Raw genomic sequence first — 20072 nt, 5'->3', positions numbered from 1 at the left:
CCGTCGTGGTGTGGTGGTAGCGTGCTTTGCCTACCACACCGAATATTCTGGGTTCACGCCCCGGCTAAAGCCACATCAAAATTTTAGAAGCAAGTTTTTTCAATTAGAAGACAGTTTTTCTTAATAGGGTTGCCCCTCGTCAATGATTTGAAAGCACTCCGAGTGTATTTCTGCCATGAAAAGGTTCTTAGTGACAGCTCATCTGCCTTGCAGATACCGTTTGGAGTCTGCATAAAACAAGTAGGTACCGTCCCGCCAATTTGTAGGAAAAATTAGAAAGGAGCACGCGCAAATTGGAAGAAAAGCTCGGCCTAAAATGTTTTCAGAGTTTATCGCGATTTGCGTTATTACTTTTTTTCAGGGAATAGTTTTTAAATGTATAGATTACCTCATCTATCTCATCCCTCAACGCGTTTCTACTCCAACTCACGGAGAGCTTGGCAGAGGGGTTCTACCTCAACTACTCTTACTGAGACAGGACCAGAGAATAGGAGTAGCTATTAAGGATATCTTGTTTTAAATAAATATTAAAACGTTTTCCAGAACTTCTTTGGTTATTTCTTGTGACAGGAATAGGTTCTCCCACCGACTATATGAACCCTGGATGGACTGTGCATACCTCAGCGAAAATAAGTCCGTCGCAGGCTTTTGTTGTAAAGGTAAAGGCGAGGAAAGTGGTTTAGTATACCAAATAACCTTATCGATTGAAAAAATAGGAAATAAAGAAAATGGAGAGGGGGAATATGAAAAAAGATATACAAGAAATAGGAAAGGGATGAATGGTTATTCTCTTCATTTCCAAACCATTCAACATTCCTCATACTACTCTGCAGCGCACGCCAAAAGTGAGAAACCGATCGATGAACTATTGTAAACCAAAGTAGGGCATTGATATTGTGGCGCTAACACATGCAGATGTCCGATCTTTAGACTATAAAATTGCGAAAAAGAACAATATTCCCACTAATTTGTCACTTAAGCTGATAGAGGCTTTCCAGATCTCGAGGCAGCAATTAAGTCAGGTCCTAGAAAACTTCTAGTATTTGCCAAGAGGACGAAGTTATTCTATAACATAAGTCCTGGTTCCTGATTGGGATTCTTCCGTTTGGTTGTCAAACAAATTCTGGTAAAACTGTAGACACATTCAGTATATATGAGGTCTTTATTGACCGGTCATATCAACCTAACCTAACCGGTCAATATGAAAATCAGATAAATTGTATAAAATATAAGGGAATTCAGAATTTTGTGCATTTGCCGTTGGAAACGTTGCTATAGCAATTATAAGCTACGGATCGTGAGCAACTATTTCCTTTTGATGATTTGCTATTCAAAAGTGAAAAAATAAACTACGGTTTTTGATGTTGCGTTTTTGTAATGGCGTAGCAATATAAATGTCCCCCACCTGATTATGAAGAAGTCAGAATAGCAATAACCAGATTGAAAAACAACAAGGCCGCGGGCGCTGATGGATTGCCTGCGGAGCTATTCAAATACGGCGGTGAGGAGTTGGTAAGGCGCATGCATCAGCTTCTTCGCAAAATATGGGCGGACGAGTGCATGCCCGACGATTGGAATCTAAGTGTTCTTTGCCCAGTCCACAAGAAGGGGGATACTGCAAACTGCACCAACTATAGCGGAATCAGCCTTCTTAATATCGCATATAAGGTCCTGTCAAGTGTATTGTGCGAAAGATTGAAGCCCACCGTGAATCACTAATTGGACCTGGTAAATCTACCATCGACTATATGCCGCTATGTCTGAATTTGGTTTCCCCGCTACACTTATACTGCTGTGCAAAATGACATTGAGCAACACCATCAGCTCATTCAGAATTGGGAAGGACCTCCCCCAGCCGTTCGAAACTAAACGAGGTTTCAGACAGGGTGACCCCCTATCGTGCGATTTCTTTAATTTGATGCTGGAGAAAATTATACTAGCTGCAGAACTTAACCGCTCTGGAATAATATTCTATAAAAGCGTGCAATTACTGGCGTATGCTGATGACATTGATATCATCGGCCTAAACACCCGCGCCGTTAGTTCTTCTTACTCCAAACTGGAAAAAGAAGGGGTAAAGATGGGTTTGATGGTGAATGAGGACAAAACAAAGTACCTGCTTTCATCGAGCAAAGAGTCAGCGCATATGCACCTTGGCAACCACGCTACTGTTGGCAGCCATAATTTCAAAATAGTAAAAGACTTCGTTTATTTGGGAACCAGCATAAACACTAGCAACAACATCAGCTCTGAAATCCAGCGAAGAGTCACTCTTGCCAATAAATGCTACTTTGGACTAGGTAGGCAATTGCAAAATCCTCTCTCGGCAAACGAAAATCATACTCTACAACTCCCTTATCGTACCCGTCCTGCTATATGGTGCAGAATAGAGGTTTACGCAGATCACTTTATCGGCGGCGGCGGCGTAGGCTCTGTTATATACCGGCGGCGGCAGCGTGGGCGGCGCATCAGCGTACGCCGGTGTTCTTACTTTAAAAAGCTTGATTTTTATATTTAAAAAAATAATATTTATTAAAGGTTTAATTTCGTTCAAAAATTTTCAGGAGTAGTTCTTTGCGGAGGGATTGTCCCTCGTTCACTTACTCCAGAGAGGCTTCGAACTGATGCGTCTGCTGAAAATAAAAAGAGATACATAAAATGGTCACACTTTTGTCTGTGTATGTCGTGCAAAGCGTAGTTTCACCTGGGATTAACTCCTAATAATCGTCACGAACACAATTTCTTTAAAGCATTTGTGGCTCCTTGGCGGTCACGCACAAAGGCGACTTACGGTTGCTATTATCGGTTTATTAATACTCATGACTATCGTGGCACACGGCGCATCCAGTTTTTTCGAGCTACGAATTCCCGATGATTAAGAGCTACAATTCCCGATGTACGAACAGTAGCAATTCCGACCACCAGTCGCTACAACGCCTCCTGATCCTCACACCACATGCCAGCACGGAAGCTATAGGACTGCGACTTCGGGAACTCATATGTACCTTCGTCGACGTCACTTTCCTAGAAGCTCTAGGTGTAGCTCCGAAGATTGTCCAACGGATGTTTTTGTCGCGCTATGCTGCCGAGCTACACCAGAGAAACACCCTGAAACGTTAGGTAGTGGCTATTCGGCCAAGGATGCCGTCCTCGAAATCACAAGCAGTCTAAGTGGTTGTCATTGGGTAACTCATGGGAGAAAATCGTATAATCCTCGGCACATCTACATCATTAAAATTTTCAAGGACCCTGGGTATAATTTTTAAAATGTAGATCAAAGTTTGCAGCGTTTGTGTTCACAACATTGATTTCAATAGTCTTCGTTAAATCAAAACGATATTTTAGAATGGATGACCGCGTAGCTTCAGTTTTCAGACTAGTTCGACTGTCCACTACGTTAGGGCAGTAGCACACAATATTTCGATTGTCTTGGGAAAGGTTTTGCTTTACCACTTTGAGTATTCTTGAGAAGGATAAAGCCACACCAGGTAAATATATGTGCCTACGTATTCACATTTGTAAAAGGAGCCGTAACGCGTAGGTTATATTTAAACTTGGTTGGTAGGCTATAAACAATGTGATTCACTCCACGTGACTAGAGTTTTGGATAGGGCCGCCAACTTTAGGAAATGTCAAACCGGGAGACTTGGGTGTTGAAAGATGAAGTGTGAAAATCAAAATTAACATTTCAGACGCTATTGTATAGTTTCGCAAATGAACAACAGGTGTTTAAATGTGAGCCCAAGTGATTTTTCACACCCTTCCACGTACATATTTCCTCAACTTAAGTATGAGGTAAGAATCATTTCAAAGGAGTTTTTATGCCCCTAGAATTTTGCATCACTGATTTCGCTTATTCCTTCAGCCAATCGCAATGTAAATTTTTTTAAAAATCGGCACCTTTTTTGGGTAATTTGCTTTTTTTAACAACTTCAGGACAATTTGAAATCATGTTCGCCTTGGGTCATTTTATTTGAATTCGTTGTTAATTATTAATTTTTTGGAAAAAAATACGCAAAGTGAGCATATAAATTTATTATAAAACTTTTCTTTTAGTGTGTTGTTTTAATAACTTTGTGAATTGGGTGATGCAAAGTCAGTGATAAGCTGAAATCGAAAGCGCCTATTTTTTTAATAACTTTTGAACAGTTAGAAAGAGTGGATTTTCGCAATTTGTTTCTTATAACTGGTAGTGATGCGCATCCGTTGATACCACTTGCGACCATATCCGACCAATTTTCGACACGAACAATAAATGGCATAAACAGTCTTAAACGAGTAGAAAATACAGTAACGCGCCGGAATCCGCCGCCGCGCCCCTATTTTTTACATTCGGTGGCGGCGTGCGAAAAACGACTAAACTCGGCGGCGGTGGCGGCGTTTATTGGCGGCGTATATCTCTAGTGCAGAAGCATGGACCATGACAACAGCAGAGGTAGAGGGCGGCCCCCCACTCCGTTGGAAGGACCAGGTGGAAAACGATTTAAACTCTTTTGGTGTGACCAGTTGGCACAGGTTGGCAGAGAGGAGCGACTGGCGCGTCTTGTTGAACGGTCATAACCGTTTAAACGGTTAAGCACCAATTAAGTAAGTAAGTAAATAAAAAGCAAATACTTAGCCGTGTATTTTGTCAGTGTACTGTACAAGATGTGCTACGGAACTTTGCAAAGCAATGATGTTAGACTATTTGCACAAAATGCTCAACTCCCTTATAGTAAAAAGTACACAATTTTTAATTCCTTATAAATCCAGTGCATGGAAATAATTTTATTCAAAGTCAAAGGTCAAAAAGAAGAGCTTTTCGCGGTTTTCAGCAAAATGGCATGTTTTATCATAAAAATGTACTAGACAAAAATTGTAGATGATAAAATTATCTACATTAAACGTATTAATGATTTTTTTTTCCTACGAGCCATGCAAATATATTGCAAACACAATACAAGTTTCAGATATAAATGGTTGCAACTTTTTGCTCGCAAAAATAAACAATAAAGATTTCAAATTAACTCGCACAATTTTTACAGTTTTTTCTAAATTATTGCAGTGTTGGAAAGTTCAAGTGGAATTTTAGTTTAGATACCTTATTTTTAGGTGAAATCGGACCCAGCCTTAATGTTTTTTCCACTGTGATGTTAGAGGTGAAATGGGCACTCCAGTTTTTCGAATATTTGAAATCAATTTAAAAAAAGTTTGGCTAACCTTCATCAACTTTTTTATTTAAATTTCTACGATAAGTATCATTAGAAGTATTGAGTAGCATCAATGTATTTTCCATCGCTTTAATTTCCTCTTCTGCGTTGATTACTTTTTCATTCAAGTCATTACCCTCGTCCAAAAGCATTTGCTTTTCCTGTGCGGCTTCAACCTTCAATTGAGTAGCTGTAACTAATGTACCATCCTCGTTCACACCCATTAGTTTTGAGGTCAATTCGAAACGAGCTCGGACAACATCAATATATTTCTTACGCTCTCCGATATCTGCTAGCAACGTACTTCTTTCTTCATTTAAATGTTTACGTTTAAGATTCAATAAGTCCATTTGACTTTTTATTTCTACCAAACGATCTTTCATTGTACGATTCAATTGCAACCGATGTTTACCCAAGTGATAAGTGTTATTTTCGCAAGCAACTATTTGATATTCAAACTCTTTAATACGCATCTTTAGAAGACTTTGCTCAACAATTTTTAATTGATTTTTATTCTTTTCTTTGCCAAGACGGTTAGCACCCCCCTCGCAGTACATTTGAGCTTCTTTGATTTGGAAAAGCTGCATTAAGATACAATGTTGTGATGAGCTATTGGAATTTAAATAATTACTTACATTGTTATACATATCTAGTATACAGTGAACCTTATGAATTTGATCTACGGGGCATCGCACCCCCTTTAAATATTAATTATAGTGTAAAACCATGTCATGCAAAAAATTAGAGGTTTAGGAAAAGGAGAAGACGTGCCCCAACGTGGACAAAATTCTGAAGATTCTTAAAAACTACTATACATACAAATAATACAACATCTTTTTGCTATTGCTAAAATTAAGGAAAGTTAATTAATTCCATTTTATCAAATAACAACAGTTTTATAAATATTATTTATTAGACCTTTATTCATATATTTTTTATGGAGAAAATATTCTACATTAATAGCTTTAATGCAAAAGTGTAGTTTTTTGCGTGGGGATAGGTTGGGTTGAACTGACCGGTCAATAAAGACCTCACATGGACTGAATGTGCCCATAGTGTTACCAGAATTTGTTTGACGACCAAACAGAAGAACCCCAATCAGGTGCCAGGACATACATTATAGAATGACTCCGTCCTCTTGGCAAATACTAAAAGTTTTCTAGGACCTAGCTTAATAGCTGCCTGCAGATCTGGCTACTCTGCTGCTTCTAATAACTGGAGCCTTGACCTGGCGAGCGCAGGACACGAACACAGAACGTGCTCAATAGTTGCTTCCTGCAGCTCATACTTCCTGCACTTGCTGTTACTGACGAGGCCTAACTTATAGGCATGTGACGTCAGAAGGCAGTGTCGAGTCAGTATGCCCATCGTGAGCCTTAAATATTCTCTCTTCAGAGATATGAGCCACTTTGTGAGTCTAATATCGTAGGATTTGCACATGATCTAAGAAATTTTGCAGCCCCGCGATTTTGTCCACGCCTTTCCTGCTTGATGGATCATATGCAACTCCTGTCTCATTTAATTTTTGCAAAGCGGATTGGGACGTTCATCGTCGACTCAGCGAGTGTTGCACCCTCCTTTGCCAAATCATCCGCAATTTCGTTACCTTCCGAATCCCAACTGGAATCGCAGGAGACACGCATAACATCGAAGATTGAAGCACAAGAAACGCGTATTTCAGAAATGTCGGCACAGATTACATCAAAGATGGAAACACAACTGAAAGCACAAGAGACACGCATAACAGTACAACTCGAAGCGCAAGAGGCGCGTATATCATCAAAACTCGCAGCGCGTATGGATTTGAGGAAAAAATCGAGGGCGAGGTGGATGCTTTGAGAGGTCGTATACAGGAGTTGCGACTAAATCGCCCAGCTGTTTCAGCAAGCAATACGAAGGTAAAAACTCCGTCTTTTGACGGCCCTGTTCCTTTCCAGGTATTTTTATTTATATATTTATTTATTTAAAACTTATTTGTACAACCAAAACTCTGTCTTTTAGTTAATACATTAATCACATAAAAAAAATTGAAGTTACATATAAATAAACTTAATAAAGAATGAATACAAAATTTTGATTAAAAATAATAAAAAGCACATATGTATATAATTATTAATAGTGTGATAGAAACAATCCCAGACCAAAGTTTGAAGAATGAAGGTTTGAGATATGTAATTTAGGGTAAGTTAAGAGTTTAGGAAATACAATACTGCTTGTTTCAAACATACTGCCTTACGAATTGCTTTTGTCTTGGAAGGAAGTGAGTTCCATAGACGGATTGTACTGACAAAGAACATTCTAGAGGATGTCGAGTATTTAAAAGCCGGTATCAAAAGATTCAAATTTCGAGTGGACTGACACAAGGTTAGCTTATTAATAGGTAAGGGGGATATTGAGAATGCAGAAGTGTGTGTAAAAAACATATATTTCTCCCCGCATACGAAGATAAGTGATCGTACTTTCTTTTGGAAAAACAAATCGGGCGGCATTATTTATGGCCAGCTGAAGTTTTGTAAGCGATACCGAAAACCCATTGACATAACAAAAAAACAGGAATATGTAAAATTAGAGCGCAAGAGTAAGGTGAGAGTGACAAATAAAGCAAAAGAAACAATATAAATTGACAATAGCTAAAAACTAACGAGTGAAACATTGCATTAGCATACTGTATTAAATATAAATATTGCATCACAACATATGAATTTTCATAATATCTCTTCTACTGCAATTAAGTCAGCGCTCTCATGTCATTAATTAATTTTAACTGCTTAAGAGTGCGACATACATATGTTTGTGAATACTTCACCTACATAGTACCTAGTATTTAAGCTTCAATTTGAGAAGACGACAGGAATGAACAACTGAAAGGCGTAAGATAAAGTTTGTGCACTGTTCGTGGCATTGAAAGAGCCTGCTGCTGAAATCATACAGACTATTTCAGAGAACGAACGGAACAGTTATGACGCATTGATGGCCGCTGTCGAGAGACGTTGCGGAAGCGAGCATGGGAAAGAGATATACCAAATAGACTTGCAAAACCGTTACCAAAGAGCTATGAGACTTTGCAGGAGTTTGCTTCGGATGTTGAAAGATTGGCTCATCTCGCAAATGCGGACGCACCCTTGGAATACACATAGAGGGTTAAAATTTAGAGCTTTATAAATGGAATACGGGATGTCGAAACGAAACAAGCTACATATGCGAATCCAAAACCAACATTTGCTGAAACTGCATCACATGCACTGACTCAGGAAACAGCCTCACTTTTGAGTAAGCCAGCGTACAAGAGCAGTAGAGGAATAATGATGCAGTAAATGGTTTAAGTGTGGGAAGCCAGGGCACATTGCACGTTTTTGCAGCACCAACCCTAATAGTTCCAACAGCGTGGGTGGTCGTCCACTCAATCATTAAACTAAAGCGAATCAGCCGTAAAGGGTGACAGCTGGCCCCCGCAATTGAATGCCCTTTAATCCCTATCTCACAAATTGGAAGAAGGTCAAACAATCTTACTGTCGGAGGACATGTGGATGGACAGGAACGTTTACTGACTGTAGATACGGGCGCATCTCATTCCAACATTCGATCGGATTTAGTCAACAAGAGGACAAGACCATTGCTTGGAGCAATATTACGTACAGCCACGGGAGAGGACCCCCAGGTAATGGGAGAAGTAGCATGAGAAGTAGCAATTAAGAACATCACGGTAGTACACAATTTTATAGTGGCAGATGAAATCATAATTGGAGTGGACTTCTTAATCGACCAAGGCATCAAGATCGACATGCAAAGCAAGGCGATGCGATATAGCAACATGGATGTGCCACTTAATTTAGGCTACGGGAAAGGCTGCAGCAGTAAACGAGTGATGATCTAAGAGAGTCAGAAAATACCACCAAAATCGGAAGCAGTAATCTGGGCAAAGGTTGATGGAGATTGTGGGACAAACAAATTGTGGGTTGTCGAAGCAGCAAACAGATCAACACCGAACGTACTTTTAGGAGAAACCCTGGCTATGACAAAACATGATGGACGTATTCCGGTAAGAGTACTCAATGAGTTCAAGTCACCACTCAAACTGACCAAAGGAGCTATATTGGGAAGATGACAAGAGGCTGAAGTAGTTATTAACTGTGAACAGCTCCAGGAAAACGTTTCAACTAGCAAGATTGTTCTTTCAAATTACATCACGGCATGGACGGAGGGGATAGGGGAAGACTACCAGAGTAAGGCAAAACAACTGCTCTTAAAATACGAAAACATATTTGACATATGCGATATTAAGAAGGCTGATTAAGCGATAGTTGCCACAGTTTGCGGTATTCCCTTCCTTGTGGACTGGGAAAAGAACACTTAGAGTCCAATCGTCGGGCATGCACTCATCCGATCATATTTTCCAAAGAAGCTGATGCATACGCCTTACCATGTTGCTTTGACCGGGCTTGAACCCAGGATCTCCGGTGTAGTAGGTGGAGCACGCTATCATCTCACCACGGCATCCGCAGATAGGTTTGTCTTTTGTTTTTAGAAAAATTTTATTGTTTTGAGAAGAGGTTCCTTTGGGCGAAAAACCGTCCCTATTTTGGACTCTCCCGCAGCAGCGAAAAGAAACGGAGAATCAGTCTTGTCAATAAGTTACCATTTTTGGAGTGTCGACCTACAAATGCGTCGACGTTCCCAAACTATGTACGACATGCGCATCGAAATTAAAATTTGAACAAAACTGGCGGATTTGAGTCTACAAGATTTATAAAAGTAGGTAAGCATAAGATGACCTAAATACTCTACTCACTCAGCCTGCGTCTGTTCATCTCTATACATCGAATTATTAACGTATAGAGACGGTGCATCTACATATAATTTTGGATCTTCGGAGACTTGCGACTGGCAAGGTGCAGGTACCGCACTGGGGAACAAGTGCCTGCTTAAAAGCACTTCTCTGCGTTGGGAAGTCTATAAAACCTTTTGAGCCGAAATGTTTTCCGAAAATATGCGAACAGTTGTTTAACGCTACCCAACAGCTCTTTTTCCTCAGGCGCGCCGCGGCGTCGCCTTCCGTCAGACCAAGGTGTCTTAAAGCACCGACCGATTGCTATGTATATCTGGGAAATTCCGCTACTTTGTTTATATATCTTGTGGAAAACCCATCAAAAATACACAAATATTCATCCGGCAGTGTCCCCATATCTGTTATTAACGTAATGGAGACGATAGCAACTTAAGTATAAGCAGATACTCTGTGGAGGGTTGGTTGTTAGAAGACTTAGAGTATGCAAACGATGTCTGTCTGATAAGTTACAGAGCCACAGACCTACACTGAAAGAAAAAGACTGGTAAAATCAACCGAAATACGGGTCAATTCAACCAAAATTCCTGTCAATTTTTGTCCATCGCAACAAGATGTTGAATCAACTGCGCACAAATCGTTGATTCGTAATTGACCGTTTTAGTAGTCAAATGAACAAAAAAAAGTTGTAAATAAATGTAAGGCGCGATAACCTCCGAAGAGATTTTAGGCCGAGCTTCTCTTCCAATTTTGGTCGTGCTCCTCTTGATTTTCCGTTCAAATTGGCCGGACGGGTCCCACATGTTTTAAGCCGACTCCGAACGGCATCTGCAAGGCATATGTGTTTTCACTGAGAGCTTTTCATGGCAGAAGTACACTCGGAGCGCTTGCCAAACACTGCCGAGGGGCGGCCACGATTAGAAAAAATTTTCTTCTAATTGAAAAACCTTATTTCTAAAATTTTCATGTTGCTCTGCCCGGGGTGCGAATCCAGGGCATACGGTGTGGCAGGCGGAGCACACTACCATCGCACCACGGTGGCACTTACTAACCGAACGTCAATTGGGCTACATCAAATATGCTGGTACACATTAAACATTATACACTTTATTATTTTGTTTTATTAAACACAGTTTCACCAAATTTTATATTGTAACGAATTTACCTACTGCAAATCCTCTTATATGCAACCTTCTGCTAAGTTCGAATCACTAAACTGTTGAATAAATAACTCCAATATTTAATAATGCAAAATGGCCTTTATTAAAGTACTTCACAATAAATAACACTACTATTGCTCGACAGATAGCGTACTTAATCAAAACTGACTTCGCGCCTCTACTGTTGGTGCTTTTATAATCTGTGATTTCCTCGTTGCATTTTCTAGGCGCTTCCTTTCTAAAATCTACTAGCCGGTTATCTGCTATAATTATAACTACAGATGTACGTGTATAGCCCTCATATGCGCGTGTGTTTGTGAGCGACACTTCCCCAATTATAATTGCATATCTCAGATAAGATATCTGCATGTGTTTGTGCGTTGCTTCTCCGCTGCGTGTACGTACATATGTGTATACATAATGATTGATTCGTTTATGTAGATACATACAGACCAATTCTAAATATTCTCGCGGAATTTTGTTCTCGCGGATTTTTTTATTCCCGCGGAAAAATTCCTCCAATTCTGTTCTCCTAGGGAGAACAATAATTGGGGAATAGGAATTTCGAATTTTCGAAGTCAGCTGTTTTGTCAATTGAAATTTCGTTGCACATTTCTTATTTTGTTTAAAAAATTGAAAAGTTTAATTATTGTTGCAAATTTGTTGGAAATTAAGAAATAAAATATAAACATTGCACAGTATTTATTGCATTTCATGTGGTATTCACTGAAATGAGTAATGAATTGGTGCCACAGCAACATCAACAGCGGAACATAAGAAGAAGACGGCCGCATAACACAAATCTGCCGGAGTTGCCTGCTTTCATTCAGCAAAGCAATTTTCTGGCGGCCAAGTTGAGTTGAATTCGTCCTTCATCATGCCAAAATCTATTTAAGCCTTATTAAAAAATCCTTGCGCAATTTCTGGATGGCTGCATCAAATTTGTATACCAAGAGCTCTACCGTTGCTTATGATATACTTTTCAACTTAAAATAAAGAATATTGTGGTTGTAGTTGTTGTTGTATTAGAAGTGAGAATATTGTGGTAGAATATAAATACATCTTTTAGCACAAATTTGCACAAATAAGTGTTCTTTCTTAAAATAACCAATTTCCTTTAACTATTTTGATGCATTCCCTTTAATTTAACAAGTGAAAAAACTCCTATGAAATGGCAGAGAAATCTCCCTCTCCCTCACATTCATAATACCTACTTTTCTCCCATAACCGTTTTCCGCATTTCGAACATTGTTCAGAATAGGAGGAAAGGGAGAAGTGAAAAAACTCACATGGAATTTTTATTTAGAATACGAGGAATGGGAGAAGGGAGAAAACTCGCACGGAATTTTCGTTTAGAATTGGGCTGATAATGATTGATTTATGGATGTGCATACAAGGCGCTGCTTAGCATCGGCTTAGAGATGGCAGTACCCCTTATTGTTGCTAATATTCGTAACACTGCCCTCCACCTAAGTCTGATCGTCCCGATCAGACAAATCTCCCGATGTAAACGTCGCAAGCATTGTAGCATTCACTCATTAAGTTATTCATTTCTACAACCATATATTTCAACCCGTTTTGGAATGTCTTAAAATATATTGACTCTTACATACATATTCATACAATTGTACATACGTATATTTTGGCTCGCTTTGGTACGGCATGAGATTCTATTGACACATTCATTCATTTGTACAAACATATATTTTGTACACGGTGCCTTGGTATGTCACTGTTTAGAGCTTGCTCACGACAAGCCTTTACCTGTAGACAAATTATTACCATGATTCATTTATGCTTGCGTTGCACATTCCACATCCAATTTTAATTATGCTTAGAATGCAGTTCCCAGGGAACTGAATTGAATGTATATGTGTGTTATACTTAATTTGTAAGTATTAGTGTAAGTAAGTATTTTAGCTCATAGAAATTTTGTATAAAAGAAAACAACTTTTGAATAAATAGGAGAATTCTACCTGCTGCCGTTTCAATTGGCAGTAAATTCTATCTGGTGCCGCTAACTGGGCACTGCAACCTAGATTTCGATTTTCTCTTATCCCCAAATATTACATGGCGATCCTGCCATACTGCTGAAAATAAACAGGCAGTCTCCTTATCATCCTTAGAACTGCTGAACTAAATAGGCAGCTTCCCTCGGCTGCTGCTTGAAATATAGGCAGACTTCCTCTAAAAACCCTTAACATTTTTTCTGAAAAGGATCCTGCAAAACTTGAAGCAGGACGAAATATTAAAATTAGTACGGCGATATAACTAAAAGATTTTGAGGAATTACCGATAAAGAGCCACACATCAAGAAGACAAAAGGAGATAGCAGATTATTAATAACACATGGAATTGTAGCGTAAGGCATAGATAAGTGGAATAGTTCTTGGGCTGCAGACACTCATCAAGAAGATAGCAGATTAATATGAACACATGGAATTGAAGCATAAGGCATAGAGAAGTGGAATAGACCTTAGGCTGCAGACACACATCAAGAAGACAAACGGAGATAGCGGATTATATATGTAATTATTTAGGTAGTTTATTTTAAAAGCATTTGGCAACCTAACGGCTGCCAGTTTACGGGCAAAAAGCAGATTTTTGCTAATAAAATTAAAAATTTGTTTCTTCTCGCACTAACTTTTTCAATGAACGAAATCAATAATCAAAAAGAATTTGACACAATATTCATGCGTTGTTGTAAATCAATTGAGGAAGGAGTAAATAAATTAGAAAAAGAAAAAGGAGCAGAAATAATTAAACGAGGCCCTAAGGCAATTAGCATAGAAGAATATAGGCGTAGAATAAAACAACAAAAAATTGAGGAACCAAAGATTCCGAAACCCACTAAAAATACAAGAAAAAGAGGAGGAAAAAGATTTAACATAAGAAAAGCTGTAGCCATATTGTATAAAGAAATTAATTTAACAACAAGCACAGAGGAAAGGATTCGTCTAAAAAATAAAATTGGGGAATTAAAAGAAGTATAAAAGAATTAAAAAAAAAATTTTATTTATGACGCCGATCAAAAATCCAATCGCTAGGCTTTAAATTAATTAATTTAACAACAAACACAGAGGAAAGGATTCGTCTAAAAAATAAAATTAGCGAATTGAAAGAAGTATAAAAGAATAAAAAAAAAAAATGTTATTTATAATGCCGTTCAAAAACCCAATCACTATGAGAATAAAATCAAAAAAATAGATTTAGAAAAGGAGTTACAATGGTTGAAAGGTTTTTGGAAGGATATTGGTATGACTAGGGAACCAAATATGGAGGATGTCATTAATCCTACAACAAGAATCGAGGAAACCAGACGCATGATAATAATGTATAACCTTATAGATCACAAATAAATAAACAAAAAAAAAAAAATTTTTTTTTGGCAATTATTATTTCAAAATGGGAGGCAAAGAATCCAAAGTAGAAGAACCCAATGCAAACGTAATTAATTCCATTAAAGTAATTGACCATAGTGAGGCATTAGACTTTATCAAAATCTTGTTGATAATTTTGACGGTCTGCACTTGCGTCAACTTATTTTTAAAGTTATACTCAACTCATAATAAGTTTTTAAAGAAAAAACACATGAGCTGAGCAGATGGTCTAGACAAAGTCTAAACCCAAAAAAAAAATTTATATTTTTTTACCTCGATGGGCAAATGGGAAACTATTTTCAACACACTAGTGGACGAAAAAGTTTTAGCAGAAAAAGCTTATAAGTGTATTAATAAAAATATAAGCATACAAAGAATAACCATTTTAAAACAACTCACGACAATATTACAGTCATTGAATAATATAGGCAAAGCTATACAAGAAGTACATAGCAAATTAACTGCCAGCCATCAACTAGAAGCACAACAAATTTTTTCCGGTGTTAGAGATAAATTAGTATCCTCATTAGGTAGATATAACATTGAGGCATTAGTCCCAACGTCATTTGAAGGGGAGATAGAAATTGATTTTGCTAGCTTATTACCTGAAACTCAACCAAATCTAGGGGAAACCCCAAAAATTGAAATTTTTAATAAAACCTCACAAACTGAAAGCAACAAAATGTCACAAACAATAGTCGAATTTTTAAAGACTGCTTCATCAGTTTTGCCAGAATTCGATGGTAAGGCTGAAAACTTGAGTAGCTTTTTGGAGGCTTTGGATATCTTAGAACAAATTAAGGATACCCGTGAAGCTGTAGCGGTTTCGATGATAAAAACCAAGCTGAAAGGAACAGCCAGAAACCTAATAAGCACTGAAATCTCAATTGAGGCAATAAAAAAAAAAATTAAAAACAGCAATCAAGGGTGAATAGTTGCAGTTTTGGCAGCAAAACTCCTGAATATACCACAGCGCGGAGAACTGCAAATCAATACACTGCTGAAATTGAAAAGCTCACAAAATCGTTGGAAGGAGCATACATATCTGACGGACTAACACCAGAGTTAGCAACCAAGTATGCTACACAATCAGCTGTGAAAGCTACGTGTAAAAACTGCTCCAGCGATAAAGTAAAAACAATTATGCAAGCTGGAACGTTCACAACAATGAACGAAGCTATATCAAAATTTACTAACAGTTGCACAGAAGTAACTGGAAATACAAATTCAATATTACATATTCGCCAACAAAATTCCAATTTCCGAGGTAACTTCCGCAGGAGTTACCAACTCAATAATTATAGAGGAAGTTATAGACATTCTTTCAATACCTATAACAATAATAATAATAATAATAATAACAAACAAAATAACCAAAGATCTGGTCGAAATTTCGGATCGCGAGGAAATACCCGCAATAACACCAGAAGTGTCCGAAATGTTACACAACAGGAAAACCAACAAACTCCTCAATAAATAAAAAATTATATATTTTCAATTTACACCTTAATAGCTACATATCTTCCAGAACAACTCTGAATGATTCCATATCAACCCTCCTAATCGATACGGGAGCGGATATTTCAATAACAAAAAAGGGTCAAATTGACAGTAATGTCACGATAAATAATTCTCAAAAAACAGATGTAAGAGGAATTGGTCAAGGGATAACAAGCACTATTGGCACGGTTAAAGCGGACTTAAAAGATAATTACCTACTAATTAGACACAAATTTCACGTAGTAGAAGACAATTTCCCAATCCCATGCGATGGAATATTGGGATAAGATTTCATTAAAAAATATAATTGCATTTTAGATTATCACAAGGTGACACTCTAATACTAAGACCATATGACTACCCAGAAAACATAATAATTCAGATGACTACCAAACCAACAATCAATAGTATTTCAATTCCCGCACGATCAGAACTAGTTCGGCAAATTCGCAATTGCAAACACACTAGCAAATTCACAACAAACATTTGTTGGAACTATAAATACAACAGATAAAAATGCAACACTTCAAGATTTTAATATTCGTACAGAAAATTTGAATGATTATACAATAATTGAAAATAAAAAACTCGAAAATGAGGCCAGCAATAAGGAAAAATTAGAAAGTTAAATAAAAATTTCCAAAATTTGCAAATAAAGTAGTTAATGCATTATGTGCGGAATTCATTGACATTTTTTCATTGGAAACAGAACCAATTACCACAAATAATTTTTACAAACAAAAACTTCATATGAAAGACAATAACCCAGTCTACGTAAAAAATTATAGAATACCAGAAGGTCATAAGAGTGAAATTAATAAACAAGTAAACAAATTAGTTAAAGATGACATAATAGAACCTTCAATTTCAGAATTCAATAGTCCAATTTTATTAGTACCGAAAAAATCACTCCAGAATAACCAAGAATGAGATGGAGAAGGTTTGTAGATTACAGACAAGTAAATAAAAAATTAACCGCAGATAAATTCACTTTACCAAGAATTGATGACATACTAGATCAGCTAGGAAGAGCTAACTATTTTTCATGCTTAGAATTAATTAATGTCTGGATTTCACCAGATTGAACTCAGCGAAGAGTCCAGAGATATCACATCCTTTACAGCAGATAATGGTACTTATCGTTTTAAAAGAATACCATATGGCCTTAAAATAGCAGCGAACTCATTATAAAGAATGATGACATTAGCATTTGCAGGCTTAAAACCTTCGCAAGCATTCCTATACATGGACTAATTAGTCGTATTAGGATGCTCCTAAAATCATATGATTAAAAATTTACGAGATGTTTTCGCAACTTGTGGAAAATATAATTTAAAATTACATCCTGATAAATGTTTATTTTTCAGCCAAGAAGTAACGTACCTTGGGCATAAATGCACAAGCAAAGGAATTTTGCCAGATCTCAGTAAATTCGAAACAGTTAAAAATTACCCAACGAAAATCGACACTGATGATGGCACAACGCCGAAACCGGTTTGTCTCAAAACCAAATTTGACAAGGGATGACGGAAAATCGTTCCAATATACATCATTTATCCACCCTGTCGGAAAATCAACCAAACAAGATAAGTCAATTACCCAACACCTAAAAACGCGGATGAGGCGAAGAGATTCGTCGCATTTTGCAATTATTACAGAAGATTTATCCCAACTTTTGCAGAATATTCTAGAAAAATAACAAGATTTTGCAAGAAAAATTTAGTTTTCGACTGGACAGATAATTGCAAAAATCCCTTTGACTTTTTGAAAGCTGCGTTAATAAGCCCTAATATGCTACAACATCCCGATGTCAATAAACAATTTTGTATAACAACTGACACAAGTGGATATGCTTGCGGAGCAGTATTAAGCCAAGAGTATGAAGGAAAACAATTGCCAATTGCCTATGCATCACGATCATTTACTAAAGGAGAAATTAATAAAGCAACAATTGAGAAGGAATTAGCGGCCATTCATTGGGCCATAACATATTTTAGACCATACGGTAACGGTAGAAAATTTTTGGTCAAAACAGACCACAGACCCTTAACATTCCTATTTTCGATGAAAAATCCGTCATCAAAGTTAACTCGAATCAGATTAGATCTGGAAGAATATGATTTCGAGGTGGAGTATATCGCAGGTAAAGAAAACTATGTAGCCGACGCATTATCACGCATAGATATTAAAGAACTTAAACAAATATCGGTAGAAGCGTGTAGAATATTAAAAGTTACGACTGGGTCGGAAACTAACAAAAATCATAACAATAAACAATCCAGTAGTAAAAATGAAGAAATAAAAAGTCACAAAGAGAACACAGTAATATCTGAAGCGCTAAATAAATGTGAAGTAATGATACTAGTCCAGCTCGATTTCGATCCTCCGAAATTTCGTTTCAAAAAAGGAAAGAAAATTTGTAGCGAAATTGATATAAAAAATCAAATTGTTGAGGCGAAGATTGACTTAGGTCAATTCTTTGCCAGGCTTATGAAAGCAGCCGGCAATTTAGGAATTAGAAAAATACAGTTGTCCTTAGGAGACAAATTGTTTAAAGATAATTATACCCGGAAAGAAACATTTAAAGAAATTGGTACCAAAGTTCTCATAAATTTAATTGTAGCATTAACTCCAGAAGTTATGCATGTGACAAATAATGGAAAAATTAAAGAAATTCTTCACAAATTTCATGATGATCCTGTTTTTGGTGGCCACCCAGGAATAAATCGCATGACAAATAAAATAAAACAAAAATACTATTGGAAAGGAATGAAAAATGATATCAGAAAATATATCAAAAAATGCGCTCATTGTAATAAAAATAAAATAATTAAAAATTTGAAAGAGCCTATGATTATAACCGAAACGCTCACAAAAGCATTCGACACAGTACAAATAGATACGATAGGCCCTCTTCCCATAACGGAAAATGGAAATGAATATGCAGTTATATAGTATGTGACTTGACTAAGTATTTGGTTGCAATACCAATACCCAGCAAATACGCAAAAACAATAGCCAAAGTGATATTCGAAAATTGTATCCTAGTAAATTTTATCCTTGAAGACAATTATAACGGATATGGGAAGCGAATATAAAAATAGCTTATTTGTAGAATTATGCAAGCTTCTAAAAATAAACCATAAAACGTCAACACCCTACCACCATCAAACTTTAGGCACAGTTGAACGTAATCATAGAACATTCAATGAATACGTACGTTCCTACATATCCATTGACAAAAATGATTGGGATGAATATCTTAAATTTTTTGCGTATTGTTACAATACTACCCCATCTACAGTTCATAATTACTGTCCATACGAATTAGTATTTGCCAAAAAACCCCAGACATACGAATTTTTAAGAGAAAACACAGTAAGCCCATTATACAATTATGAAGCTTACGACAAAGAAATTAAGTATAGATTAAAAATAGCGCAAGATAGAGCATATAAATTAGTAAAACAGGCTAAGGAAAAACAAAAAATTAGTTATGATAGGAAAACACAATATAAAGAATTAAACTTAGGAAATTTAGTGTTAGTAAAAAATTAATCTGGGCATAAGTTATATAGTAGGTATAAAGGATCCTTTAGAATAGTAAATATCGATCAAAACAATAATTTTACATTAATTCCCTATAAGGTAGAAAAGATCGATAAAAACAATGTAGAAAATAGAAACATTGCAAACATAAATCAAACTAATAAAAATAAGAAAATTGTAATACATAAAAATAGACTTAAACTCATAGAATAAGGGCACTTTAACTTTATAAACACAAAGAAAATTTCTATTGTATGAAAAGAAAAATACAATAATAAAACAAAACGAAAGAGAGAAAAAAAAAATGTAAACTATTCTTTGGAAATCAAGCTAAATGTCACAAAAAAAAAAAAAAACAACCCAACGAGCAAAGTAAACACAAACGGATTCAAAACCATTAACCTAACTTGAGTATCCATAGATAATTCGTGCACAAAATTATATATGTCTACTCTTTCAAAGGCGGATGGTGTAGCATTCACTCATTAAGTTATTCATTCATTTGTACAAA

The 20072-nt window shown here is 36.8% G+C and overlaps 1 protein-coding gene across 3 annotated transcripts in view; it reads right to left on the bottom strand.

Annotated features, from left to right (window-relative positions):
* The window catches only part of Ccdc39 (Coiled-coil domain containing protein 39), a 622904-nt gene that overhangs the window by 121685 nt on the left and 481147 nt on the right, over positions 1-20072 (bottom strand). For all 3 annotated transcript variants that reach the window (XM_067759763.1, XM_067759764.1, XM_067759761.1), the window contains one exon: positions 5200-5770. In XM_067759763.1, coding sequence (XP_067615864.1) covers positions 5200-5770 — 571 coding nt within the window. The remainder of the gene's footprint in view (positions 1-5199; positions 5771-20072) is intronic.

Source organism: Eurosta solidaginis, chromosome 1 (genome assembly GCF_040869045.1).
Source record: "Eurosta solidaginis isolate ZX-2024a chromosome 1, ASM4086904v1, whole genome shotgun sequence".
NCBI lineage: Eukaryota > Metazoa > Arthropoda > Insecta > Diptera > Tephritidae > Eurosta > Eurosta solidaginis.
This window is presented reverse-complemented; position numbering and strand designations above follow the sequence as displayed.